Raw genomic sequence first — 27,726 nt, forward strand, 5'->3', positions numbered from 1 at the left:
GGGGCGTCCCGCCGGCGGGGCCCGCCCGCCGCACCCCGCGAGCCCAGCCTCGGCGCCGCCTCCTCGCGCCCCGCCCGGGCCTCGCCGTCCCCAGGCGCACGGTCCCCGCCGGCCGCGACCTTCCCGCCCTCCCCACACTCCGGCGGGCGTCGGGTCCCGGGAAGAGGGGCCGCCGCCCCGGCGCGGGCCGCGAGGGGCCGGCAGGGCGACTCACCTTCGTCCAGCAGCCGCTCGAGGTGGTTGAAGATCCCGCAGAAGTTGGGCAGGCTGCTCATGAGCTTCTTGTCGTTCATCAGCTGCATCAGGTAATCTGGGGTGGGCTTCGGCTTCTCCTTCGTTTCCATTTCCCCGACCATATTCCAGGCTCCGCAGCTCACTCCGCCCGCCGCCGCCGCCGGAGAGGAGGGAGGGGCGGGGAGCCCCGGCCGCCGGCCGCTCCGGACTCGGCGTCCCGCTCCGCTCCGCTCCCGCGCCGGGCGCCGGGGCGGCCGGACCGCGCGCTCGCCGCGCTCTCCCCGCCCCCGCAGGCACTTTCCGCCCGCGGCCCGACGCGCTCCCGACCCGCCGCCGCTCCTCGGCCGCCGGCTCGGCGCGTCCCTTACGAGGCCGGCGGGCGGGAGGCGGGTCTTCGCGGGCCGAGTGCGGGCGCGGGCCGCTCGGCGCCGGACGAAGAGGAGCCGGGCCGCCGCCTCTCGCTCAGCTGGTCGCGCCCGTTCAGCCGCCGCCTCTGCCGCGGGCTCGGGGTCTCTCTGGGCTGGTCTCCGCCGCGGCCGCCTCTGCCGCTGCCGCCGCGCTCTGACTCCGCTCCTCCTCTTCCTCCTCCTCCTCCTCGCCTCCTCCTCCTCCTCCTCCTCACTCACTCGGCGGCGGAGTTCGCCTCAGTTCAGGCGGCGCTGCCAGCGGCGGCGGCGGCGCGGGGGGAGGGGCGGTGGCGCGGGGAGGGCCGGGGGCGGGGGGCGGGCGGCAGGCGGGGCCACGCAGGGCGGCCGTTAGCTGAGCCCGGCCGGCGCGCTCCTCCTCCTCCCGCCGCCGCCGCCGCCGCCGCCGCCGCCCCGCGCAGCCCCCCGGCCCAGGAGCCGCCGCCGCCGCGCCGTCTCCCTCCGGCGGGGTGGGCGGCCTGAAGGGCCGGCGGCGGACGGCGTGAAGGAGGCGGCGCACGGCGAGCCCGGCCTGGGCGCCGGGCCGGGGTCGCCGCCCCGGGCGAGCGAGAGCGGAGGGAGGGGCCGGTGCGGGGCCGACGGACGAGGGAGGGGGCCGGGTGGCTGTGCTTTCCACTGGGGCGGGGGCGCGGGGTGCGCCGCCTCTCGCTCCCCGCCGCCGGGCTGCCTCGTGTGGCGGGCGCGGTCTGGCTGTGGCGTTACGGGAGAGGGATTCCTAGCGGGACGAGCTACTGCGCGCCAGGGCTGCGCTCGCCGCCGCACAGCCCTATGCTCTCCCCCGTTACTATAGTTCTTTAAAAGCCTCTCCACCACTCTCCCCGCCGCCCCCACCCAAACAAATTTTTTTAACGTCCTGTTGCTTCACGGGGGACTTTCGGGGTGGGCGTCACGTGGCCGACACGTAGCCGTAAGGCCCGAGAGCGCGTGCGTGCGTGCAGGCCGGCGGCCACGCCCCTTCCGAGGGTCGCTCCGCCTCCGCCGGGGCTCCGGGAGCAGACGGGGAGGTGCGGGGCCTGCGCGCGCCTGCGTGGGGCGGGGCCGGGGAGGGGGCGCGGCCCCGGGAGGGGGAGGGGCGGGCCGAGCGCAGGGGTCCTGGTGCGGGGACCCCCGCGCGCGGTGGCTGGGCCGTCGGACCCCGGGGGACGGGAAGTAGCGGGGTCTTGGCTCTCGGCCCTGCGCTGTAACGTTTCTGCGGCCCCGGGTCCTCCTGCCCAGGACGTGTTCACGATGGGCTCCGACTGCCGCTGTGTCGTTGGTGGGCCCGCACGACGACCCCCGCTGTCCCAGCGGTCTCCTCCTGCCTCGAGAGCCACGCGGCGGGAAGGAGCCAGAGGAGCAGCGGGTTCGCGTGGGCGCCCCTTGCCGCCCCGACGGCGTGGCTGTGGCGGTTGCCGTGCGTCGTGGGTCCGGGCTGGGGGGCGCGCTCCGGGCCCGGGTCCGCTCCGTTGCGGCATCCAGCTCTTCCAGGCTGCGGTGAAGAGTGAGCACTGGCGAAGTCGGGAGCGGAACGTGCACGCTGTTTGCGATGTAGCGCTTCGTGATGGCATCAGTATCCAGTAATAAAATGAAGCCGCGATAAAGAGACGAAACAAGGAGCATCCACCTAGTTGGAAAAGCGAAAGTCAACACTCATATTTGCAAACTTGCAGAAGTAATCATACCTTGGGCACGAGGTTTTTCATGCAATACAATCGATTTCAAATATTTAGGTTTGTTTGGGAAAATTTTCTGAACTGCAACAATGCAGTTGCAGTTCAGAAAATTTTGTTTATGTAATGTTGTCAGCCACCAAATCTGTATCTGCATTTTATTGCAATCCCTTTATGACATGTTCAATGAATAATGTAGACAAAATTATTTAACATCAAACTGACCCTTGTAAGCGTGACACGTGACTGAAATATCTATTTCATGTCTTTAATCATGTCAACTGTTTTAACTTAAGTGAGAACTTAGTGGGTTTTTTGCCGGGGGGGGGGGGGAAATTTTGCTTCAAACAAATTCTGAAGAACACTTCTAAGTTTGACTTGTATTGAAACTATGAAATGAATTTCACACAAAACCTTTGAGTGGCAAGTAGCTACTGGCCTATCCGTTTAAAAAGCAGAAAGTGAGTTTGCTTTTAAAATTAAGCTGCTTTGATAGAGGAAATGGAATTGCTTTGTTAGACAAAGTTAAAAACATTTAACTCAAATATTTTAAGTTCACCAACATCCATCACTGTTAGCAGAGCTATAGAATATTCACCTAATTATCTATTAAAGGGTGAATTTTGTAAATGCAGGGAATAGTAATTTGAACAAAAAGCTGTTGTCATTTCGAAAACTAGTGTAAGGTATGCTATCTCCCTACCTGGCTAAATGATAGGTAGTTGTAAAGGGGTTTGGTACTAAGTGATTATTTTGACTCTAGTGTAAAATGTTCAGTTTCCCTTCTTAATCTGTTCACTTGTTTATTAAGCTTCTAGGCCCTGTGCTAAATGCTTTACATGTATATCTCATTTAATTTTTAGTTCAACCTTGTGGCTTTAACCTTATGCTTTTATCCCCATTTTACATAAGGGGAAACCCAAGGAGAAGGAGGTTAAGTAACTTGTCAAGACTGTAGCTCATGAGGCCTGGATCTGGGATTCAAATCCACTTATATTTTATTCTAAAATCCGTGTTCTATGCCCCTTTACTAACCGTATCCTGTAAGGTTGGAACTTATGATGTTCCACCATTTTTGACCCATAGAAACTGCAGTTTCATGTGGCTCACCGGTTCTGAAAATCTAGGTGAACCAAGTCAGAGTTAAAGAACAGTGATAGACACTATTCATTTCCCATGTATTAAATCCCTTACGGTTACAGCATTTGATAATAGCTACTATCTTTTGCCTTTTCAAATATACATAGATTACTTCTCTGCTCACAGTTCTTCAGTGGTTTGCCCCTACAGATGAAAAACCCAAAGATCTTACAGAGGCCTGTGGGTCCCAGGTGCTCTGGCCCACGCTGCCTGAATGACCTTAGCCTGGGCTCTTCCCACCCTGCCCCCCACCCCACCCCCGTCCCACCCCGTTCCCTTCCCTTAGACAGGCCAAGCAGGCCTTCTATTCCAGGACTTTGCCTTGGTGTTTCCTCTCCTTGCTGAGTTTTTCCCACACATCTGCAAGCCCCCTCCCACTCTTTCTCAGGTCTTAATCAGAGAAGGCTTCCCTAACCACCCTGTATAAAATAGCATGTACGTAGACACACACCTTCCATATTCTATCTGCTTACCCACCCCCCTTTTAATTTTTTTCATAGCTTGTATTTCCACCTGACATGTTCTACCTGTGGGTAAATTTGTCTGTCCCCTCCCCCTACACTGTAAGCTCCATGAGAGCAAAGACTTTATTTTGTTCTATCTAGAATTCCCAACACCTAGAAGAGTGCGTGGTACATATAGGAACGTTAAAATTATGTTCCAAAAAAAGCATTAAGTACTTGAACTGTGCAAAACCCTTACCTACATTATTTCTTCTAATCCGTACAGCAAACATTTGAGGTGGGCATGAATAGCCAGATTTCAGAAGAGAGATGGCTGATGCTTAAGAATAGTAAGTAGCTGGTCCCATACAGGGCAGAACTGGATCCGCACAGGGCGAGGCTTCTCGCCTGTCTGCAGGTATCCACAATATCTCTCCCTTTTCTCTCTCAAACTCCTACCTCGGGCATTTTAGGCATATATTACACCGTTAATTACCCAACAAGGGACAAGTGCAGTGAGGAACACAGAAATTCTTGGGATACATCACTTGCCTTCCAGGAGCTTAAAAAGCTAAAAATTAATGTGGAAAGACTTTACATTATTACAAAAAAGTCATTTTTATGATATTCATAAGTTACAGTGTATTCGTAAGTTACATAGTAACTTACAATATATGTATGGGTTAGCTCCCATTTGAAGATCCTTAGAACTTTTTTCACTGTGAGAAATTGTCATCTAATATATTGACACTAAAAATGGTCCCACGTCGAATATCAGTAATTAACCACGAGTGGAAATACACTTTGTTCTCTTAAATTTGATTGGCTTCATTTGTTTATTGCCATTCTTGACATTTAAAAATAGAAAATTACAGTATTCCAAACATTTTTTTTTTCAGCACCATGGAGTTCTTACAGGAACTGAAATATTTCTTGGACTTAAGCATCAGTCTTTGGTGACTTTTTGTCCCAAATGTTCTTTTTAAAAGTCTTAATCCTTAGATTTTCCTGAAAGGGAACGGGCCTTTCCCATTATCCTTGTAAAGTAAATGTTTGTTTATCGTCTGAAAAGATTTCTTGAGTACCCTTTTCAGTTGGTGAGATGGCTTATCAGGTACTGGTTAAAAGGTTGAAAATGACACATTTTAAGTGTGACTATTTTAATCAACAAATATTTGAGTCCCTGTTATATCTAAATACCTGTCATTAACCCTAACGCACGTACAGACTAAGCTGGGTGTTAATATCACATACATATGAAAAGTTAACTAATAAAAGTAGATGCTTAAGACAAAAGACCTTAAGAATGGAAATGAGCACTAGCTTCCAGGCCTGGAAAGCAAAGCAAGGCTGCACAGAGAGCTGGGTCGGCTCTCCTGCTTGAGGAAGAGCAACAGAGCTGAGGGAGGACACCAAGGGAAACTTGGAAAGTGGGAAAGTATAAGCTTTAGGGTAGGAGTTTCCATAAAGAGTAGGAGGTGCCAGATTGTGGTTGGCCTTGAATGTCAAGCTAACGTGTTCATAGAGAAGAGCCTTGGGAATTGTTTTTAATACAAAGAAATGAATCAATAAAATAGTACCATGGATTCCCCTCCGTGAGGCTATGTCTCTCAGTGTAAATACAGCATTTGTAAAATGAAAGGCACTGCTCGCATCTAATGGTAACTGTGCTGCCTTTTTAAACCACTAACATGATGGTTGCAGATGTAATACTAACATTGAGTTTAAACCACTGCTTGGGGTGAAATGTTAACCGAGGGGGTCAGGTTTCTACTCATTTGACCCTAAATGAACCTTTACAGGCAAAAACATTCTCAGCCAGGATGCAGGCCCCTGTGCCATGTAATCCAATCTTCATTCCTTATTTAAACAGAAACTTTAACTAAAAAAAATTGTCCGTTAATTATAGGAATATGAGACTGAAGTAAATATGCATTTTGTTTTGATCACCTTTCAGACATTCATGGTTTTAGGATTGCAAAACAGTTTCCATAGTGTTTCCCTGGATTGGGTTCATTTGTTGTTTGTTTTCCTTTAGGATCTGGTTCCTTCAGGATGAATCTGTGATTAGATTTTTTTGACGTATTAAACAGATACTGTTTGATTCATAATCTATGCGTTAGTTTTAAATAACTAATGTGAGTGAACAATTTATGAGCAAGAGAAGTGCCTACCCATGTCCCAGCCATTTAGTCAAATGCCATTATCCTTTACTGAAATTCAACTGATAGCCTAAATGTTCTGTTTTTCCAGCATTTTCTCTCTATTCATGCTTTCTAAACCAAGTTCCCAGTGGGACCAGGGGGACAGAGGACTGACGCTTACCGAGTCCCTAGGAACTGTCAAGCACTTCATTTACTATCTCACTGAGTACACTGCAGCTCTGAGTTCATTTTTATTCCCATTTCACAGCGAAGAACCTAAGGCTCAGAGAGTTAACAGAATGACATGACTCGTCACACAGCTAGTAAATGCTGGGGACAACGTTCAAACCAGACCTTCCAAGTCCTGGATGACTTACGGAGCCCTGCTGGCCCCTCTGTAAGTTAAATTTGGGTGCCCTGAGATCTGTGTCCTTTCATGGCTAAAATACTGTCATCTATGAGTCTGTCTTTTTTCAGTATTCTAACCAATGATGTTGTTGAATCTTTTCAAACATTAAGTTCTCATATCTAATTGAAACACTGCTGGTGTCATGTAGAGAAAAGAATGCTGTGCTGGGTATAGAAAAGCTTTATTAGTTGTAGCCTAAGGAGCTGTGTGACACTGAGTAAGGAGCTCAGTCTCTGAGATTTGAATCGAGTGATCTTGGAAGTCTTTAGAAGTTCTAAAATTCCGTGACTCTGAATAAAATGTTTTCATCCACATCCGCAAATACTTGGTTGTAATTTAATTTCTGTGCTTAGGATAACCCTGTGTACAGATGGGTGGTCATGCAATGGCAATAAGAAATGTATTCTAAAATCGTAGGTGTCCAATTTTGCACTCCTTATTAAAATAAAAAAAATTGTAGGGCTTCCCTGGTGGCGCAGTGGTTGAGAATCTGCCTGCCAATGCAGGGGACACGGGTTCGAGCCCTGGTCTGGGAAGATCCCACATGCCGTGGAGCAACTAAGCCCGTGAGCCACAACTACTGAGCCTGCACGTCTGGAGCCTGTGCTCCGCAACAGGAGAGGCCGCGACAGTGAGAAGCCCGCACACCGCGATGAAGAGTGGCCCCCACTTGCCGCAACTAGAGAAAGCCCTCGCACAGAAATGAAGACCCAACACAGCCATAAATAAATTAATTAATTAATTTAAAAAAATTGTATGTATGAATTTTTGTTTCCCTTAGACAATATAATACATTTGACTGAAAATCTTATTTTTAAAATTTCTAAAGGGTTAAAACCAAATCTCCCTTTTTTAAAACATATTACCACAATAAAACTGGAGCACTAAAAAATTGCATCTAGAGTTCCTAGTGGAAAAACTTATACTAGGAGAACATAAAAATCCCTGGAGGGTAGAATCCAGGCCTGTTGTTCTTTCTGCTCTTTAAATGCTTTACAAGTGATCTACTTTCAATAATTACTTGTTTGAATGAATGAAAGAAACAAGAAAGAAACACAGACATATTTGGGTTCTAGAGATGGCAAGCAGCTGTGTAAGCTCCTCACAGCCTGGAATACTTACCTGAGTAAATAGTAGCATCTGAAAATCCTTGCCCTCAGTGACCGGGAAAACAGGAGTGGAGGGAGGGGCCTCAGTGTCTATCACTGTGTGAAGAGCTTTTGCAGTGTGACGCAGTGGTTCCTAGAGTGTGAGACAGGTCTCACTCTGCAGCAAACACACTATTTGGGGCACTGGGTCCAGAGCATCCATAGTCCCCTGCATCTATAACAGGTCAGAAAATGAGTACCTCTTAATTTAATATTGAAGGGGCTTGTATAGCAATGATATTTTATGAGAATCACTTTAACTTTATTATTTATTTAGATATAAGAGTAAAAGCAATTATTAGTAAAACAAATTTTTTTAAATACACTAAAAAAAGAATCAATTATTCTCAGCACTGTTACTCAACACCCCTTAGGGCATAGTTACAGCTCTTAGCTCTTAGCCACACCTCCCAGCCCTTTCTCCAGAGCCCCCAAGAATCCCCTGACCCAGCAACCAAAGGCATGGCACCTGGCATCCTGCTCCCACCCGGCCAGCAGGCTCTCGGGTCATTTGTGCACCTGCCATACCAGTTGTTAACATTTTCAATATTAACCTCTATTTGTGTCAGCTTAGTTATATATTAGGAGGTTGTTTATTTCATATCTTCATGTCCATTAAACTTGAGTTTACTAGTTTTTACTAACTGCAACTAAAGTGGATAATTTTTTGTCTAAAATATGTATAAGTTCTTTGAGCACATATCCAAATTTAGAAAGAAGCTTTATGAAAATCATGTTTACCAGGTTACAATGAAATACTAAAGTCTTCAGTTTTACTTTCTATTTTCCACCAAATAATGTTTTAATAAACAGGTTGTTGCCAGAACTGAAAAATAATTAATCATCCTCTCTATGGTAAACTCTTTATATTTCACACCGAAGAAGTACCCCTGCTCAGCTTTCTCCCCAGTCCTATATAGCCATTCACGTTCCCTGGCTGAACTGTCCAGGTCATACTGATGATGCCAGCATTTACTATTTCCTAAATACTCTGTCCAAGCCCATCTGTAAAAATGTGTTACAGTTACCTTTTATAGATCTTCAAGGGCCACCAACTTGATTAACTGGCATTAATTACACTGAAATTTTCTCCATATCTGTTGGCAGTAAGCGTCATTTTTAGGTGGAAATAAAATGTAGCATAGTGAAATGAGTAACACTTTTTGTTCAGTGGTTCTAAAACGGGTGCCCTGCATTTATAGTGTGAGCCTGGAATTAAGTAGTAGTGGGAAATTGCATGCTGGCACTGTGGCAGACAGTGGGATGGGGCTTTCCTCCTGCTAGTGCCATCTCTCTGTCCAGGTAAAGCTATTAAAAGAGCAGGAAGAGTATAAGGAGGGAATCAAGAACACTAAACTGTAACTTGTGAAATGAGGAAAGAGAAGAAAGGCTTTGGGCTCACGGAGTTCAGAGGCGGTCTTGTAAGCTGTCCCATCAGCTGACATGCCAGCAATAATCCGCCTCCCCCTCCAGTACCAACCTCCTCTCCAGCGGCCTGGCTGCTGGTGGGCAGAAGCAACAGGCCCTTCTCTGCGCCAGGTTCCTTTACCTCTAGGGACTAATAGCCAGACCTGACTTTCTCCTCTCCCTCAGGTTTCAGCATTTCAGTTGGTCCGGTGCCTGATTTCATGCAGGCACACTTTCACTTAATCAACCAGTCTGGAGCACAGAGCAGATACCAAGTGGGATGGGAGGGGCTGGCCATCTCGCTGTCGGGGCTGCTAGCGCCGAGCCTAGTGGGGGAAGGAGGCCTTTCATCTCTAGGCTCAGACAACGGGGTCTGAGAAGTATTTCCCTCCGCACAGTGAAGATATGAAATCATAGTACCTTGCCCAGCTACGTTACGACCTGCCAAGCCATAGGAATGCTTTTCTCACAGGTGACGTAGATGAATTATCTTTAAACCCCAAGCAATGAAACAAGCCCTAAAACATTCACCCTGAAGAGTTTGCTGGTCCTTAGAGGAGGCAGCTGAGCACAAGAGTCTAGACCTGGCAGTTACCAGAAACTACTTAAACTACCTCTGACTCTCTCTTCTCCGCTGTAAAATGGGACAATGCAACCTAAGGGTGTGGTCACGATTATGTGACTGAATGAATATGAAGTGCCTAGCAAAATCCCTGGAGCGCAGTAAGCTGTCAGTAAACAGTATCATTTTAAAAACTGAAAAGAGTAAGGCCTGGATATAGCTCTCATTTATCAATGCACGTGTGTCTTGGAATGTGTGTAAATATCTCTCTTTACGTTGAAATTGTATCCACAAAGCTCAAAAGTAGTTAGTCATCAGTTTCCTGCCACTTCCTATTGCACAAAACCATTTCCTGTTCCCAGGACTGCTGACACAAGGAAGTAAAAGGACAAATAACTTGATGAAAAGGAGCCTTGATCCCGGGCTGGCTGGGGTGTCAGCTGCAACGGCTGATCCAAAGCTGGCGCGGGGCCTCCATGCTCTCCAAGACCCAGTTTTCAGCGGCCGGACGGTAGAAACAGCTCTGTAGTAGTGAGGCAAACACGGAAAAGGAGAGGCGGCCTCCCTCCCATCCCTGTCTCATAAGCACCTGAGCTGGCAGTTAGTGGAGGGAGCTGAGAAGATCCTGCCTTCTGGAGGGGCCAGGCCTGGGGCAGACGGGCACCGCCTTCCCAGACCTGCAGGAGCTCCCACGGTTCCCTGCGTCGTTCTCACACTGACAGTTAAGGGCTGACCCAGGGTTTAACGCGTGAGGTCTGGGCAACTGTTGGGCTGGGTTATGCCAGGTCAGGGGCTTTCTCCAACCCCTGGTATGGGCGGTTCAACCAGCAGGCACACCTGAGTGAAGGAGTAGGGGCCTCTGCCCCACCTGCCTGCTCAGCAAAACCATGCTTTTTATTTTTGGCAGTTTATTAATTTTTTTTTAATTTTTGAATTTTATTGTATTTATTTTTTTATACAGCAGGTTCTTATTAGTCATCAGTTTTATACACGTCAGTGTATACATGTCGATCCCAATCGCCCAATTCAGCACACCACCATCCCTGCCCCACCGTGGCTTTCCCCCCTTGGTGTCCATACGTGTGTTCTCTACATCTGTGTCTCAACTTCTGCCCTGCAAACCGGTTCATCTGTACCATTTTTCTAGGTTCCACATACATGCGTTAATATAGGATATTTGTTTTTCTCTTTCTGACTTACTTCACTCTGTATGACAGTCTCTAGATCCATCCACGTCTCAACAAATGACTCAATTTCGTTCCTTTCTATGACTGAGTAATAGTCCATTGTATACATGTACCACAACTTCTTTATCCATTCGTCTGTCGACGGGCATTTAGGTTGCTTGTATGACCTGGCTATTGTAAATAGTGCTGCAATGAACATTCGGGTGCATGTGTCTTTTTGAATTACGGTTTTCTCTGGGTATATGCCCAGTAGTGGGATTGTTGGGTCATATGGTAATTCTATTTTTAGTTTTTTAAGGAACCTCCATACTGTTCTCCATAGTGGCTGTATCAATTTACATTCCCAAAAACAGTGCAAGAGGTTTCCCTTTTCTCCACACCCTCTCCAGCATTTGTTGTTTGTAGATTTTCTGATGATGCCCATTCTAACTGGTGTGAGGTGATACCTCATTGTAGTTTTGATTTGCATTTCTCTAATAATTAGTGATGTTGAGCAGCTTTTCATGTGCTTCTGGGCCGTCTGTATGTCTTCTTTGGAGAAATGTCTATTTAGGTCTTCTGCCCATTTTTGGATTGGGTTGTTTGCTTCTTTAATATTGAGCTGCATGAGCTGTTTATATATTTTGGAGATTAACCCTTTGTCCGTTGATTTGTTTGCAAATATTTTCTCCCATTCTGAGGGTTGTCTTTTCGTCTTGTTTATGGTTTCCTTTGCTGTGCAAAAGCTTTGAAGTTTCATTAGGTCCCATATGTTCATTTTTGTTTTTATTTCCATTACTCTAGGAGGTGGGTCAAAAAAGATCTTGCTGTGATTTATGTCAAAGAGTGTTCTTCCTATGTTTTCCTCTAAGAGTTTTATAGTGTCTGGTCTTACATTTAGGTCTCTAATCCATTTTGAGTTTATTTTTGTGTATGGTGCTAGGGAGTATTCTAATTTCATTCTTTTACATGTAGCTGTCCAGTTTACCCAGCACCACTTATTGAAGAGACTGTCTTTTCTCCATTGTATATCTTTGCCTCCTTTGTCATAGATTAGTTGACCATAGGTGCGTGGGTTTATCTCTGGGCTTTCTATCTTGTTCCATTGATCTATATTTCTGTTTTTGTGCCAGCACCATATTGTCTTGATTACTGTAGCTTTGTAGTATAGGCTGAAGTCAAGGAGTCTGATTCCTCCAGCTCCGTTTTTTTGCCCTCAAGACTGCTTTGGCTATTCGGGGTCTTTTGTGTCTCCATACAAATTTTAAGATTTTTTTGTTCTAGTTCCGTAAAAAATGCCATTGGTAATTTGATAGGGATTGCATTGAATCTGTAGATTGCTTTGGGTAGTATAGTCATTTTCACAATATTGATTCTTCTAATCCAAGAACATGGTATATCTCTCCATTTGTTGGTATCATCTTTAATTTCTTTCATCAGTGTCTTATAGTTTTCTGCATACAGGTCTTTTGTCTCCTTAGGTAGGTTTATTCCTAGGTATTTTATTCTTTTTGTTGCAATGGTAAATGGGAGTGTTTCCTTAATTTCTCTTTCAGATTGTTCATCATTAGTGTATAGGAATGCAAAAGATTTCTGTGCATTAATTTTGTATCCTGCAACTTTACCAAATTCATTAATTAGCTCTAGTAGTTTTCTGGTGTCAGTTTTAGGATTCTCTATGTACAGTATCATGTCATCTGCAAACAGTGACAGTTTTACTTCTTCTTTTCCAATTTGTATTCCTTTTATTTCTTTTTCTTCTCTGATTGCCATGGCTAGGACTTCCAAAACTATGTTGAATAATAGTGGTGAGAGTGGACATCCTTGTCTCGTTCCTGATCTTAGAGGAAATGCTTCCAGTTTTTCACCGTTGAGAATGATGTTTGCTGTGGGTTTGTCGTATATGGCCTTTATTATGTTGAGGTAGGTTCCCTCTATGCCCACTTTCTGGAGAGTTTTTATCATAAATGGGTGTTGAATTTTGTCAAAAGCTTTTTCTGCATCTATTGAGATGATCATATGGTTTTTATTCTTCAATTTGTTAATATGGTGTATCACATTGATTGATTTGCGTATATTGAAGAATCCTTGCATCCCTGGGATAAATCCCACTTGATCGTGGTGTATGATCCTTTTAACGTGTTGTTGGATTCTGTTTGCTAGGATTTTGTTGAGGATTTTTCATCTATATTCATCAGTGATATTGGTCTGTAATTTTCTTTTTTTGTCGTATCTTTGTCTGGTTTCGGTATCAGGGTGATGGTGGCCTCATAGAATGAGTTTGGGAGTGTTCCTTCCTCTGTCATTTTTTGAGAAGGAAGAGTTTGAGAAGGATGGGTGTTAGCTCTTCTCTAAATGTTTCATAGAATTCACCTGTGAAGCCATCTGGTCCTGGACTTTTGTTTGTTGGAAGATTTTTCGTCACAGTTTCAATTTCATTACTTGTGATTGGTCTGTTCATATTTTCTATTTCTTCCTGGTTCAGTCTTGGAAGGTTATACCTTTCTAAGAATTTGTCCATTTCTTCCAGGTTGTCCATTTTATTGGCATAGAGTTGCTTGTAGTAGAGTCTTATGATGCTTTGTATTTCTGTGGTGTCTGTTGTAACTTCTCTTTTTCATTTCTAATTTTATTGATTTGTGTCCTCTCCCTCTTTTTCTTGATGAGTGTGGCTAATGGTTTATCAATTTTGTTTATCTTCTCAAAGAACCAGCTTTTAGTTTTATTGATCTTTGCTATTGTTCTCTTTGTTTCTATTTCATTTATTTCTGCTCTGATCTTTATGATTTCTTTCCTTCTGCTAACTTTGGGTTTTGTTAATTCTTCTTTCTCTAGTTCCTTTAGTTGTAAGGTTAGATTGTTTATTTGAGATTTTTCTTGTTTCTTGAGGTAGGCTTGTATAGCTATAAACTTCCCTGTTAGAACTGCTTTTGCTGCATCCCATAGGTTTTGGATCATCATGTTTTCATTGTCATTTGTCTCTAGCTATTTTTTGATTTCCTCTTTGATTTCTTCAGTGATCTCTTGGTTATTTAGTAACATATTGTTTAGCCTCCATGTGTTTGTGTTTTTTATATTTTTTTCCATGTAATTCATTTCTAATCTCATAGTGTTGTGGTCAGAAAAGATGCTTGATATGATTTCAATTTTCTTAAATTTACTGAGGCTTGATTTGTGACCCAAGATGTGATCTATCCTGGAGAATGTTCCATGTGCACTTGAGAAGAAAGTGTAATCTGCTGTTTTTGGATGGAATGTCCTATAAATATCAATTAAATCTATCTGGTCTGTTGTGTCATTTAAAGCCTCTGTTTCCTTATTTATTTTCATTTTGGATGATCTGTCCATTGGTGTGAGGTGTGAAAGTCCCCCACTATTATTGTGTTACTGTCGATTTCCTCTTTTAGAGCTGTTAGCATTTGCCTTATGTATTGAGGTGCTCCTATGCTGGGTGCATATATATTTATAATTGTTATATCTTCTTCTAAAACCATGCTTTCTTATGTCCCAGCAGACATTGGTAAGAAAAGCAATGAACATCCCCCCACCTTTTTTTTTTTTTTTTAAATCAGATACCATGGGAAAAAATAGCTCATGTTTTGAGGAACTTAAAATCACCAAGTGGGGTGGGAGGAGTCCAGTGTTCGGATACTCACAAGTGGCTCCTGCAAGTCAGCTTATTAGATCACATATGAAGCAACTAGAAGACAGTGACAACTCTGGGTTCCCAGGGCCTTCCTTGAGGTGAACTTGATCTCGCCAAGGGAACCCCCAGAAGCCTCAGCTTCAGCAAGCCTAGATCTCTGAGACCACTGCCCTGGGATCTGTCACCACCACCCAGCCCCAGGCTGTGTTTATAGCCTCCAGAAAATTTACCAATGGAACCAACGCTTTCTCTTAGAGGTTTTCAAGGTAGCCAAATGGTTTTCAGCGCATCATTTCAGAGTGAAGGCCAGGACACACAATTAAATCAAGGCAGCTGAAAGGAAAAAAGAATCTTTCAAATAAACAGTTTTATGAGTCTAGCTTCACAGTGAATCACATACCCATTGTAATACTAATGTTGAACACAATTTACATTTGCATCATATGTTTTCTTGTTACCAAGAGGGCCAGAGTTATCAGTAGATTCCTAGGGGGTGTGATTCAACCTGAACTATAATTGGATCCCTGACGTTATAAGGGCTTGATAAGCATTTTCCTCTGGATATCTATTTTTACAAAACTGGCTTATTGTAACTTGTATACAACAATTATGCACTAAGTGAGGGTAATGCTGTAGACCACAGCAAAAAACTTAAGTCACCTATATTCAGGACAGATTCTCCCAAAGCAAAATCTTGGCCATATCATTGAGCTGTCGTGCAAATGACACAAATCTGAGCTCAGGTCTTGGCACTCTCTCTGGTGTTTCCCCTCCCCCATTCAGTCTCCAGTTCAATAGCTTGCCTCTCTGCCTCTGCCTTCTCCCATTTTCTCTGTCATCTTGGTCAGAGGGTCACTTCCTATCACCCCAACAGCCTCTCCACACAAAGTCTAGGAGGTGCCATGAGTTACTTTAATCTTGAAACTTGCTTGTTCGAAGTGACGGAATTTTTTAATCATAACATAATGTATGCATATTAGCACCATGATGCATATATCCCATAACTTTGTCCTTAATGTCTATCATTGCACTTTCTGGATGGGAAACTTTGCTGGGTTTCCAGCAAATATAGCTTTTTTAAAAAATACTTAACATAAGACTTGTCATTGTCATTTATCCTTCATTTGACAGTCTTCAGTAGTCTCAGCTTTGCTTGTACAGCATTCATTAACGATGTCATTCGATAAGCAGTAAAGGGGAATTGCACAAGAAAGAAAAGAGTACAAGGAAACAATTTCCAAAAGGCAAATTTGCTAGGAAGTGAGTTGAATAGCTTACTGTCTTTCAAGTTTTATTTTTCAAGTTCTAAACACAAAAGTACCACTCCTCGCCTGCTAGCTCAACCTTTAGCTCATCTGTCTCTCAACCCCAGAGTGCGTACGTGGCTCTGCTCTTCCCCTGTACCCTCAAGTTCAGGCTGGTTGGAGGTGGCTCAAGAGGGCTTTCAGATTCTGTGCTATTATTGAGATTGTTGGCAAGATCTACATTGTTGAAGAAAGGTCCTGGTTTCCGTGTAATGTTAACCATAGGAAAATACTAGAAAACATTTCAGAGAAGAAAAAATGAAAGGGTCCTCAGACCTGTCATTTCTTATTGGAATCTAATTAAATTCGTGGCCAACCTCACAAGACTAAAACAGTCTGTCATTCACTATCTGTTTTCCCTCCTAAGAGTCAAAAGGAAGCCTCGGATCTGGGGAGAAGATCTTCGTGCTAATTAAACCTCACACCTTGTTCTACCTGTGCCTCATCTGCACAGCAACCAGAAGCTTCCAAGGCCCAACAGTTCCTACCAAATAGTTCAGGGGCCTGCGCTCCCCCTTTGCGATGCTAAGCCTCAGGTGATTTCAGCTGTTGGGTGTCTCTGATCCCGAAATCCTTACAAAGGAGATTTGCAAAGCTTATAGTCTTTCCTTCCTAATTTAATGTAAACTGCACTTATACTAAAGAGGTTGTGTGCACTGGTTTCCCCTAATGCCAACGTGAAGTTCGGTGTGACACACAGATGCTTCTTGGGTCTGAGAGTTAAGTTCTAGAAGTAGCCAAAGAACTGTCAGCTCCCTCCGTCCCCCTGCATCCCAAGCCAGCGGCCCGGCCCCAGCCCCTCAGCCCCAGCCCCCTCCCTTGCGCCTCTGAGCTGAGGAAGCCCCTGAGCTGAGGCCGCTCACTTCTCCTTTCCAGCTCCTCCCGTGGTTCTCCACCAGCTCTGTCCCCCGTGGGCCACACGGCACAGCACAGCCCTCAACCTCTCCTCAAACCCGCTGCGTCCAAAACAAACACAAATTAGGAAAAGGACAAAGGAGTTTTCGTTATCAAAAGGTCATTTTTAAAAATTACAAACATTGGGAAAATTACCCGGTTGCCAGAGAATCTCAGAAAAATCCAGCAGGGGTTCAGAGCCTGACCTCATTTACATTTCACCGGAGACCTGGGTCAGCCATTTGGAATATTTCCCGAATATTCTTATCAATCTCTCCGGTAAGTGCAGGTCCTTCGGACACCTTCTGTGTTGTGGAGGTGCTGCCCTAGCGCTTGGGGAGGCCAGGCCTGATCGCTGACCCCCTGACAAAGGCGCCCTGTCTTCCTTCCCCTGCAAGGCTTCTCTCCTGGGCTTGAGGCTGCTCGTTCTGACCTTCAACTTGCCACCACGGTCCCTAATGGAGCGTCTTGTGGTTGAGGCCCTGGCCGTCTGTCCTTACTGTCCCTCACACCTCGGACTCCCTGCCGGACCTTCTTCAATTGCTTCTCTGCTTCTCCCAGGTGTCTCCATGACTCTGGCATAGAGCAGGCTGTGGGTCTCTTCGTCACCAAATTAAAGCTGGCCCAGTGAGGTGATACAGTGATAGAACGCTCCAACTCTGCTGTGATGCTGGGCAGACACCATGATCTCAGCAATGCTTAGTCTCCTCTGCTGAATAATGGGGATACTGACAATACCCACTTTAGAGTGTTACTGTGAGGATAAAATGAGGCAATGATTATAAAGCCCTTAAAATATGCTCGGAAGATAGCAGTTTCTCAATACTCATTGGCCGTTAGAATTACTGTCAATATCCAGTTACCACTTTTAGGCACCTTACTCTGTTCTATGCATTGATGTGAGGCATTGTCTCTGAGACAAAGTGAGTGATTGTCTCTGCATTCAAGAAGTTTGCACGGTAGCAAAGTGATTAGGTAAACTAAAAATTACAAAGTAACGGGCTTTTAGTGGGATTATGCTTGAAGTCCTTCAGGATGTCGAGCCGGGAGCTACTAACTCAGCCTGAGGCCAAGGACAGGGGAAGGGTGTGCAGATCCTGGGGAAAGGCTGTCCTGCTGGGAAGATGATGTGTGCAGGCAGCCTTGATGGCTGGTCCCACCCTGGCATGAGCTCGGTTGGTTCAACAATTGCTCTGATTTAATGAAGGGATCCAGGCCCCCGCAGCGGTCCTGTGGACTCAGTAGGAAAGAGCCTTCTGGAGCCTCACAACTTCCACTGATTGATTCCTGTGTGCGGGGCATGACTTTTACAAACATCATCTCAGTTAGTCTCCCCAACACCCCTGGGTCGTTAACCTGTTTGTATCAAATCTTGGCTCCAGCAGTTTCTAGTTTTGCAGGCTCTCTGTGCCTCTGCTTCTTCATCTTCCAAACAGGATTCTCATCCATCCCAACTCTCAGGTTGATGAGAGGGACTGTGTGAGTTGATACATGCAAAGCCCTTGAAACAACCCCGAGCACGTAGTAAGAACGAAATAACTGCTATTATGAGGCCCCTACAAGTGCCTCTGGTTTGCACCCCATTTGCAGGATGCTGGTGACTGATGAGGCAAAGATCAGTAGCGGTTCGTCAAAATGATTTCCTCTTCTTCCTGGGCACACAGATAATCGACACTTCCCACCACTGTTGAAGTTAGGTGTGGCCACACGACTGAGTTCTGGTGGCTGGAATGTGAGCTGAGGGATGTCCTGCACCATCACCTGTCCCATTGGGGCCGCAGGAATGGAGACTTGAGGATGTGGGTCCCAAAAGCACTGCCTGGAGAAAGGCCGTGCCACAGTCCTCTTCACCTGCACAATTCTGTTACCTAAAAAAGAAACAGTTTTATTGTATTTAAATTAATATGCATTTGGCTAGCAGCCTAACTAGTCCTTACCAGTACAACTCAGATACACTGAGCTCAGTGAAGGATCGATTTTGTAGTGAACAGTTGGAGCTATAGTTGTCTACTCAGCATATTTCCCCTTCCCCCTCCTCCTTTCCCTAAAGAACCTCTCACTGTGTGGGAAATGTAGTGTGATTTTGGTGTGGCTTAATACCTCCGCCATCATGGGCAGGGCACACCGGACTCCCCGCCCTTCCCACAGACCCACCTGACCCTAGGCAGGCTAATCAATCATTGCCACCACCGAAACTTCAGGAAAACAGGATCTGTCTTCTTGGTGGGTTGTTTTGTTTTTTTTTTTTTAAAGAGATCATCGCATGTATTTATTCCGGAAATGGCACTGTGCAGTCTTTTTCCTAGGGAATTGAGTTCATTATTTTTTTTAAAGGGAACGCTATTTATTTATTTATTTATTTTGGCTGTGTTGAGTCTTCGTTTCTATGCGAGGGCTTTCTCTAGTTGCGGCGAGCGGGGACCACTCTTCATCGCGGTGCGCGGGCCTCTCACTGTCACGGCCTCTCTTGTTGCGGAGCACAAGCTCCAGATGCGCAGGCTCAGTAGTTGTGGCTCACGGGCCTAGTTGTTCCGCGGCATGTGGGATCTTCCCAGACCAGGGCTCGAACCCGTGTCCCCTGCATTGGCAGGCAGATTCACAACCACTGCGCCACCAGGGAAGCCTTGGTGGGTTGTTGGTGAAGATATTTTAGGGATGCAGTGGTCATGGGTGGTAATTGCTACACGGAACGAGCTCACAGAACAAAGATGCCAGCACAGAGGAGAGCAGAGCCAAGATGGCAGCATACTTCCTTACTACATCCTTTGAGCTCCTGCATTCATTAATGTCTGATTTATATTTCCCAATCACCTTGGTCAGTGAACCTCCTTTTTGGTTAGGCTAATTAGAAACCGTTTTCCCATTAAATAGTAAGAATGACTGAGAGTTCCCAATTTACCAGCTTTGCCCCTTCCCCCAGTTCCCTCGGGCCTCTGGCTCTACATGCTCTCTCCCCGCCCCCCAACACCTGCCTTGAAGTCCTCTTGATAACCCTATCTTCACATTATATCAAATATTAAAATTCCTTAAATAATCAGTGACAGTAGCAGGCATGACATCACTGAGGAAAGAAGATTAGTCACTCACATGTGGTCTCAACAGGACTGCGCACGTTTTTTTTTTAAGTGAAGTATAGTTGATTTACAGTGTGTTAGTTTCAGGTGTACAGCAAAGTGATTCAGTTTATACACACACGCACACACACACACACACACACATATATTCTTTTTCAGATTCTTTTCCATTATATGTTATTACAAGATACTGTATTTTTTAAATTGCACTGAAGTTATATTAAAAATTTCTTAAAGTAAGTGGAGAATTTGGGGGTTGGGATTGCAAATTTCCTGCATGATATGTTGCCTTGTAGTGGAATTTGACCAATAATACCTAAATATGTTTTTCATTTAAAGAAACATAGTTGCAACCCCAGAGATTTGCAAAATGAGAAATAACGATATAAATTAATTTTTACACTTGGTTGTCCTCCCAGCCTTCACTTCAGTATTCTGGTCATGTATAGCACATTCCCCAATATTTGGTGGAATAGTTCCATAAAATATAAAATCCACTTTTTTGTCTTGAATAGTATCAGGTAGTATGAGGTTTTATCTTTGAATTTTATTTTGAAAAATTTACTTAAACCAATTCCTTATAAAAATGGAGAGTTTTCAAAAGCTGCTAAACTTTTCCCTATCATTTTCTTTCATTCTGGTGAAAACCAGACTAGCCATTTGGCATCCAAGTTTTCTTTCCCCATAGACTTTCCCAGGCTTTCAGTTCAGTGGCTCAGTGAAATCACACTTAAGAGAAAAGACTTTTCCAGCTTTATCTCACTTCTTTATCTCTACCTTCCTTCACTCTCCCTTGCTGTGCACACCCCAGTCCTTCCAAAATCAAGTGCCAGGAGTTCTAACTCCACGGTGGGACTTTAGGGATGGAGTTTAAAAAAAAAAAAAAAAATCTTGTGCATGTTGGGGGAGGGGAGAGTCTGGAGTTGTTTAATGTGTACAGAACTTCTGTTTGGGGTGTTGAAAAAGTTCTAGAAATAGACAGTGGTGGCGGTTACACAACACTGTGATTGTGGTTAATGCCATTGGCTTGTACACTTAAAAATGGTTACAATGGTAAGCTTTATGTATATTTCGCCACACAAAAAAATCTTGTCCATACTTCCTGTCTTGTATATTTGTATACATCACTAAATAGAGATGCATCGTTCCTATGTATAGCAGCAACTAAGAAGAATGAAGAAATCAGTCAAATATAAAGCGTAAAGCAACGTCGTTCCTTAGAAAACTACAAGGTAGAACAAAGCACACACAGCCGTTGCCAGCGATCTTTGGAAACTGCTCTGTTTGCTCATGCGCAGAAAAAAGCCAAGCCCAGCCGTGGTATTGACACGAACAAGATGAATGACCCCCTGGAGACCAGAGGGTTTGTATTCGAGTTTCCATCACCTTTTCATCCTTTTGTCCCTCTTCTTGATTCACATGCAGATTAACCCAGACCAACTCCTCACGAAATACGCTTTTTCACTCTCGTTTGGAAGGTAGAAGGAGCATCTAAATATTTATGAGGCTTTTTCTCCCGGGTTTATGATGCGCTCTTGTTGGATGTTGAGGCATTACGTTAATGAATGCGTGCCTGCACACACCGACACAGAAACCAGGCAAAGGGGAAAAAAACACACACAGCGCTTTGTCGGCGCTCACCAAACAGTTCCCATGAAAAGGAAAAAAAGAGAGAGGGGGAGGAAGAGAGATTTAAGATCTGTTGCCAGAGAAATAAATTGTACAGCTCAACACAAAAGCAGGAACAAAGTTTCATCTTTGCTGTCTGGAGTTGCAAATGTAACCGTGTGTCAAGTCGGTACAAATGTGAAATAAAACATGATTGAAAAATGAGAACGGGCTCGCCCGGCTCTTCCCAGCGATGAAGAAAATTAAGGACAGAGTTTCAATATTGGAAATAAACCGTTTATTAGAAAACAAAGAACTGGCCAACATTTTCTTTTAGGCAGTACTCTATACCTATTCCTTCAATACAGATTATTTGGGTATGAATCCATGAGAAGATTGTCACGGTTTTTATTGTATTGCCCATATATAGTGTCTTTTTTTTTTTTTTTTTCTCTTTTCAGTGCCTGGTAGATAATGTTTTCATTAGGCTAGCTAAAGTCCGCTTTAAAGGGAATTCACCTTAAATGTGTTTGCATGAAATTATATCTAGTTATGGCTTAGACTCTAAATCATCTTTAATTATAGGTAATCTTTATGATATTTTAATAGATAGGATAATATATGGGCACACTGGAACTGAAATGCAGACATATTAATGGCCTTAATATCACACTGCCAGAAACGGTCATCTTTCCAACCTTTACTCCTCTTCTTTTCTGTTCTCCTGTGAACACAGGATGCCAGAGCAGTGGGTCAAAGCCCTGCTCACGACATCAGGGTATTAGGCTTAAAAGTGTACTTTTTTCTTTTTTAAAGAATATTACCCCTCACCTGGTATTTATTTTCCTTTGTAAGTCATAATATACATAAAGATTCAGATCATGTTTGCTATTTTTGAAAATTCTTGATAAATTCAAGAAATACTTGGCCTGGCTCTTGTCACCTATGTTCATAGGGTATAAAAAAGGTTGAGAAATCCCACCTCAGGCCCCTCACAGCCCTCACTGCGGCTCTAGCCGAAGGGACAGAGAGCGGAGCGTGAATCTCCAACTTCCCTTTCGACACAGAGGAGACTTCCCTACACCTTTCTGTGACACTGAACATAAGTTGTTCATTGTTAATATTTATCTGTTTATTTCACATTAGAGTAAATTACAGAACATAGTCTCCTATTTCCCATACAAAAAAAAAAAAAAAAAAAAAAACTCCAGTTACTTGATTCTTAGTTATTAGAAGCCGAGATAATAATTGACTGTAGTCTATTTATGTAACTATTGTTATGATCTAAGCATTACATATTCTTAACTTACAACCAGAGTGTCTTTAAATCAGTTTCATCCATATAAACGAAGACAAAATGTTCACACAGAAATTGTTAACTGTCTTTCACCTGATGCAAAGACAGGGAATTGCATTAGCTCAGCATTATTTCATAGTCATTTATTACTTACTTGTCTGAATGAATAGGCACTTGGCAATATCTAAGTTTAAAGAAACTGTATCTAGGTTTTAAAGAAAAATTTAGTGAAAAGTTCACAAAATTGTTCCAAATTCCCCCTGGGGGAAAAAAAGCATTGCTTGGAAAGTATTTCAGAAGGACATTTTGTATAAAGCTCAGGAAAGCAGTGTAAGTATTCAGTAAGTGCTTTAAAATGAATGCTGCATGGCTTTGATCAAAAAAGTTAAACATACACATCAATTTCATCATCAATTTATGCATAAATAAATACAGAACTATTACCCCTATTGATGGTATGTGGCTCAAGCCCAACTAATGCCCATACTTCAAGCTGCTGGAGGCTCTGGGGAGGCCTCGTGTAAGGAGCCCGCCGGCACTCAGCACCTGGTCTAGGCTGAGACTGGCATCTAAGTAACACTTTGACAGGAAACAGGAGAGCCAGCCATTTATATAACCACCATAGAAGGCCATGTGCTGCTTGCAGTAAGTTGAGGGTCTCCAAGAAAGATTCCCTTGACTAAAAATACATTCCTCACAAGTCTACTTTACTTCTTAAAATTCCTATTGGTTATAGCCTTTAAAAAACACGTATGTATTATGGCAGGATGCTATCAGTTGTTAAGTCCTGACTGAAATTATTGTTCAGGCCCTTGCAACAGTGTCCTGTAGAGGAACACACTAGAATACACTAGAATGTTCTAGAACAGGGTTCCCTGGGAAACAGAGATACATTTTTGCAGTGGCAGAGACACTAACACATAAAGGAAACATCTAACAGGGTAGAGGAAGCCAAAGACAAACTCTGTACTGTGTAGAAGTTTGTCCAGGAAAAGAAAAACTATTTTTTGGCTATAAAATTGAAAACTATGTCTTAATGATATAAGCCACTGTTATCAAAGTGAGGAAACAGTCTCATAATCTAATGATAATACTATAAATTGATAGAAGATTTCTGCAAGGCCATTTAATAATAGATATTCGAGAGATTTAGAATTTTGTTTGCCTTTGGGCTATAATTTCTGGGAATTTATTTTGTATAAATAATCGTAAATGGGCAAAGATAAAGTAATATTATTTCTAGTGTGGAAGATTAAGAAGAAAGAATTTTTATTTTGTTATTATTAATTTCTTTATTATTTTTGCTGAGCTATATTTTCTATGATAAAATTAATGAATTATGTAATAAGAAATCAGCAATAAAATCTGTTAAGAAAAATAGTTTGTCCCTGGTCAGGGAGGTCCTTTGGTGTCTGTTGATTGACAGGAACTTCATGGAAACTACTCCAAGGTCACAGAAATGCTCAGGCCCAAGGAAGGATGGAAAACCTGTGTGCAAATAGTCTTGAGACACTACCTCTCCTGACATCAGAGTAAAACATGCAAAATGTCAGAGAAATGGTCATGTTTGGAGAAATATAGACAAAATTTGAATTTTTTATTAATTCACATATATACATATATATATTTTGAAAACAGTTTATAATTTTTAATTTGTTTTTTTAAAGCACAACTAAATACGCACAAAATATAGGCAACTCAGCATTTACACTCTCAAAACCTTGGAGACCTCCTCTTTCATCCAACCTCTGTTTTTCTCTAGTTCAACTTCATTACCATGGAGTTTCATGCAAATAGAAAAGCATAGCAGAACATCATCTTTTCTCAAACCAGAACTGATCTGAATTTGTATTAAAACAGCAAGGAATAAATGAAAATATCTCTATGAAGTCTTAACTCAGAGCTGAAATATTAAAAACAACAATTTTGCATTCAGTCTCATTTTTCACAAGGGTTTATCTCATGATATGATTTTTGTTTCTCAAATATTTGATCCTTGAAACCTTCACCCAACTCATTGCAAAGTTTAAAGACACTGCCCGTTTCAGAATGTTTGCACACAGTTCTCAAACATTATGTGAACTGGCAGACCAGCCCAGTCTGTTTTCATGGAAGCGCTGGGAGTGGCAGCTGTTACACATCATGATATTTTTCCAATCTAAAACTGTTACTGCCCTACACCGAGGCACACACTTCACAGCTGAGCCTAAATCCAAATTGAATTTAAAAGTGTTCTGGCTAAATGCCAAATTCAAAACTTCCCTGACCTGTCTTCCTCTGTTCTCTGAAAGTGTGTACATGTACTGACTAGTCTGAAAATAGCTGGTTTGTAAACAGGGGGGAAACTGTCCGAGAAATATTTGCACAATGAAACAATCATTTTATTTTGTCCATATAGACAGACACCAGTCAATTCAGTGGGAAAAAAAAAACAAACCCAAACATTTTCTTTTTAACATTTGGTTAGGTGACTTACCCAATTGGATGGTTTGTTTATATTGATTAGTTGTTATCTACATTGTTGAATCTTAGGTCTGAATTTTCATCATATAAGGAAGAATTTCCATTGAGTAATGTCTTAAGATATGATCAAATTACTGTAATCAACATTTAAACATATGGTTAAATGCAGCTAATATTGAGTAATAAATGCGTCAAGTGGGAAAGCCCCATAGAGTTTGTCTTGCCCAATGGCTGACAGAGCCCTGGGCGTCTGTGTCTCCTTCCCTGGCCCCTACAATGACGGCAATCTCACCTTCGACGGTTCTGTATGTTAGATTTCCTGCAACAACAAAAAACTACAACGTAAAAACCAGTGGTCCTATCTAGCCTTTTGCTCATTTCACCCCTGTACAGTGTTGCACAAAGATGTGACAACCAAAGCGATCAAGTTTGGAGCCTACCAACCTTGGCTACTTGCCTTCATGGAATGTTCATGTCTTTTGAAGAGTGGCTGTGATTTAGCTTTGTTGTGGCCTTTTTTCTACCGTTTTTGTGTCCACCATCAGTTTTTCCAGTGAAAAATTTAGTGCCAGTTCTTGGGTTTTCTTGATTGTTAAAACCAGTTGATATATAGAGAAAATGAGGAATAAGACGTATGAATCCTTAATTTTAAGCAGAATTCACCTACCAAATCATTCAGTCTTCCTAAACTATGTGAATGGAATTTCTTTGAATAAATCTAATTCCACCAAAGGCTTCTAAACTGTGAACTAATTACATGATCTAATTTTGGAGCTTTTCCAAAGTTAATCTCTGAATTAGTTATCTTTTGCTTTTCTTTTCTTTTTTTTTTATAAATTTATTTATTTTTATTTATTTATTTTTTGGCTGCGATGGGTCTTTGTTGCTGCGTGCAGGCTTTCTCTAGTTGTGGCGAGCAGGAGCCACTCTTCGTTGCGGTCCGTGGGCTTCTCACTGCAGTGGCTTCTCTTGTTGCGGAGCACCAGCTCTAGGCACAAAGGCTTCAGTAGTTGTGGTGCACGGGCTTCCGTAGTTGTGGCTCGCGAGCTCTAGAGCACAGGCTCAGAAGTTGTGGCGCACGGGCTTAGTTGCTCCGCGGCACGTGGGATCCTCCTGGACCAGGGATCAAACCCGTGTCCCCTGCCTTGGCAGGCGGATTCTTAACCACTGCGCCACCAGGGAAGTCCCTGCTTTTCTGTTATGTGCCATCTTGCTTTTTCACATTTCATTAGGTATCAAAACCAAAAGAGACAAAGTACAAGCTATTTATATGTTATCAAGTCTCAAGATAATGGAAAATATTTTATCACAGTTAGATGTGCAGAAGAGTTAGGTGGTTCCTAAACCAACGTTTTGGCAGGAAATAAAAGTACAAATAATTATGAGCAGCAATATCTTAAAACACTTAAAAATATTCCTAAGAAGAACAGTTATTTTGCTGAATTCGATTTTCATTTTTGATTGAAATGAGCCTGGGTGTGCATGCATGTCCATGTGTGTTTGTATGTATGTGCGGATGTGCCGTGAGGTGTGGTCGGAGGGAACACTGGACGTCAGGTCAGAAGACGCGGGTCCACCACTTGCTGATCGCTTGACAGGAGAGAAATCACCTGCTGTCTCCGAGCCTCAGTTTTCTCATCCACAATTAAGGCTCACCATGCTTATCCAAGTCCAACCCATTTCAAGGGCTTGTTATAGAAGACAAAGGCGATGGTGGACGTGAAACTTTATTAATTACACGTATAGGGTCCTAACAGCATATACTGGGGAGTGACATAATTATGTCAACACCTCAATGTAAGATTTGGGATAAGTTATTTAACTTCACTGAGTCTTATTCCTTCAGATATGAGAGTGGATTATAACAAACTCATGCAGTGTAATGCTGTGGACAGATACATTAGTTATGACTCCTTTGGTCTTTTAAGGAACATAAATTCAACTGGAAATAGTTTAAGAAAAAAAAAAAAGTGTTTATTGACAGTCTCAAGTAACCATGGAAAAGAAGCCACTGAGCCTCAAAAACCACTGGAACCAGAAATCTGAATGCTAACAAGACTCTCTCTTTTCTCACTGAATATTGTTTTTCTTTTCTCAGACAGACTTCCTACACGTGGTTGGACACACTGCCACCAGCAACTCCTGCATCCCACATCTCACAATTTTGCTACAAGAAGAAAAACAAAACGTGACTAAAGTTGCCCACCTCCTCACCCCAAGCCTGATGCCAGTTGAAAAGTCCCAGGAAAAGCCTCTCATGCGCTCAGGTTGGGTGAGGGGCCCTGGATGGGGGCAAGTCCTTGATTGTCTCGTCCCTACTGGAAGCAGATGGTTGCAGTGAGAGAGAAGCAGTTTTCTCCAAGAAGAGAGGGGTGTCCCCGGAAATGAGGGAGGGCCAGAGGCAGTCAAAGCAATAAGTGCTCACACCAAAGCACGGAGGGTCAGCCTTCTTTCTCAACTCCCCAGTGAGGGGGACCTTAGGCTAAAGGATGAAACTCTCGGTCAAACCCACGCCTGCCTTCTGTGGCTGACGCGAGGAACAAATTCCAGAATAGACTGAAAGGTGCCTTCCAAGTTGAAAGTGCTATAGCAATAAAAGGTAAACTAACTTATTCTGGTGCCTGTAACCGAAACCATGCCAGTTTGTAATCATGTGAAAGTACAAGACCAAGGATTAAAACCACTATTTTGTTAGGAAACAGCACTATTTCAG

The 27,726-nt window shown here is 43.6% G+C and overlaps 1 protein-coding gene and 1 long non-coding RNA gene across 8 annotated transcripts in view; one reads left to right on the forward strand and one right to left on the reverse strand.

Annotated features, from left to right (window-relative positions):
• The window catches only part of QKI (QKI, KH domain containing RNA binding), a 140,071-nt gene extending 139,249 nt beyond the window's left edge, over nt 1-822 (reverse strand). For 4 of the 7 annotated variants that reach the window (XR_011074967.1, XM_068551260.1, XM_068551259.1 and 1 more), the window contains exon 1: nt 215-473. Coding sequence is in view for 6 of the 7 variants with exons in the window: in XM_068551260.1 (XP_068407361.1) it covers nt 215-356 (142 nt within the window). In the remaining variant the exon portion in view is untranslated. Of the gene's footprint in view, nt 1-214 lie in introns of all 7 variants that reach the window. The other 3 variants (XM_068551262.1, XM_068551266.1, XM_068551265.1) reach the window with 2 other exon arrangements.
• LOC137769412 (uncharacterized) lies at nt 204-27,625 on the forward strand. The gene is made up of 2 exons (XR_011074968.1): nt 204-305; nt 27,112-27,625. It is a non-coding gene; the product is annotated as an uncharacterized lncRNA (long non-coding RNA).
• The last annotated feature ends 101 nt before the right edge of the window (nt 27,626-27,726 follow it).

This window comes from Eschrichtius robustus, chromosome 9, assembly GCF_028021215.1.
Source record: "Eschrichtius robustus isolate mEscRob2 chromosome 9, mEscRob2.pri, whole genome shotgun sequence".
Classification (NCBI taxonomy): Eukaryota; Metazoa; Chordata; class Mammalia; order Artiodactyla; family Eschrichtiidae; genus Eschrichtius; species Eschrichtius robustus.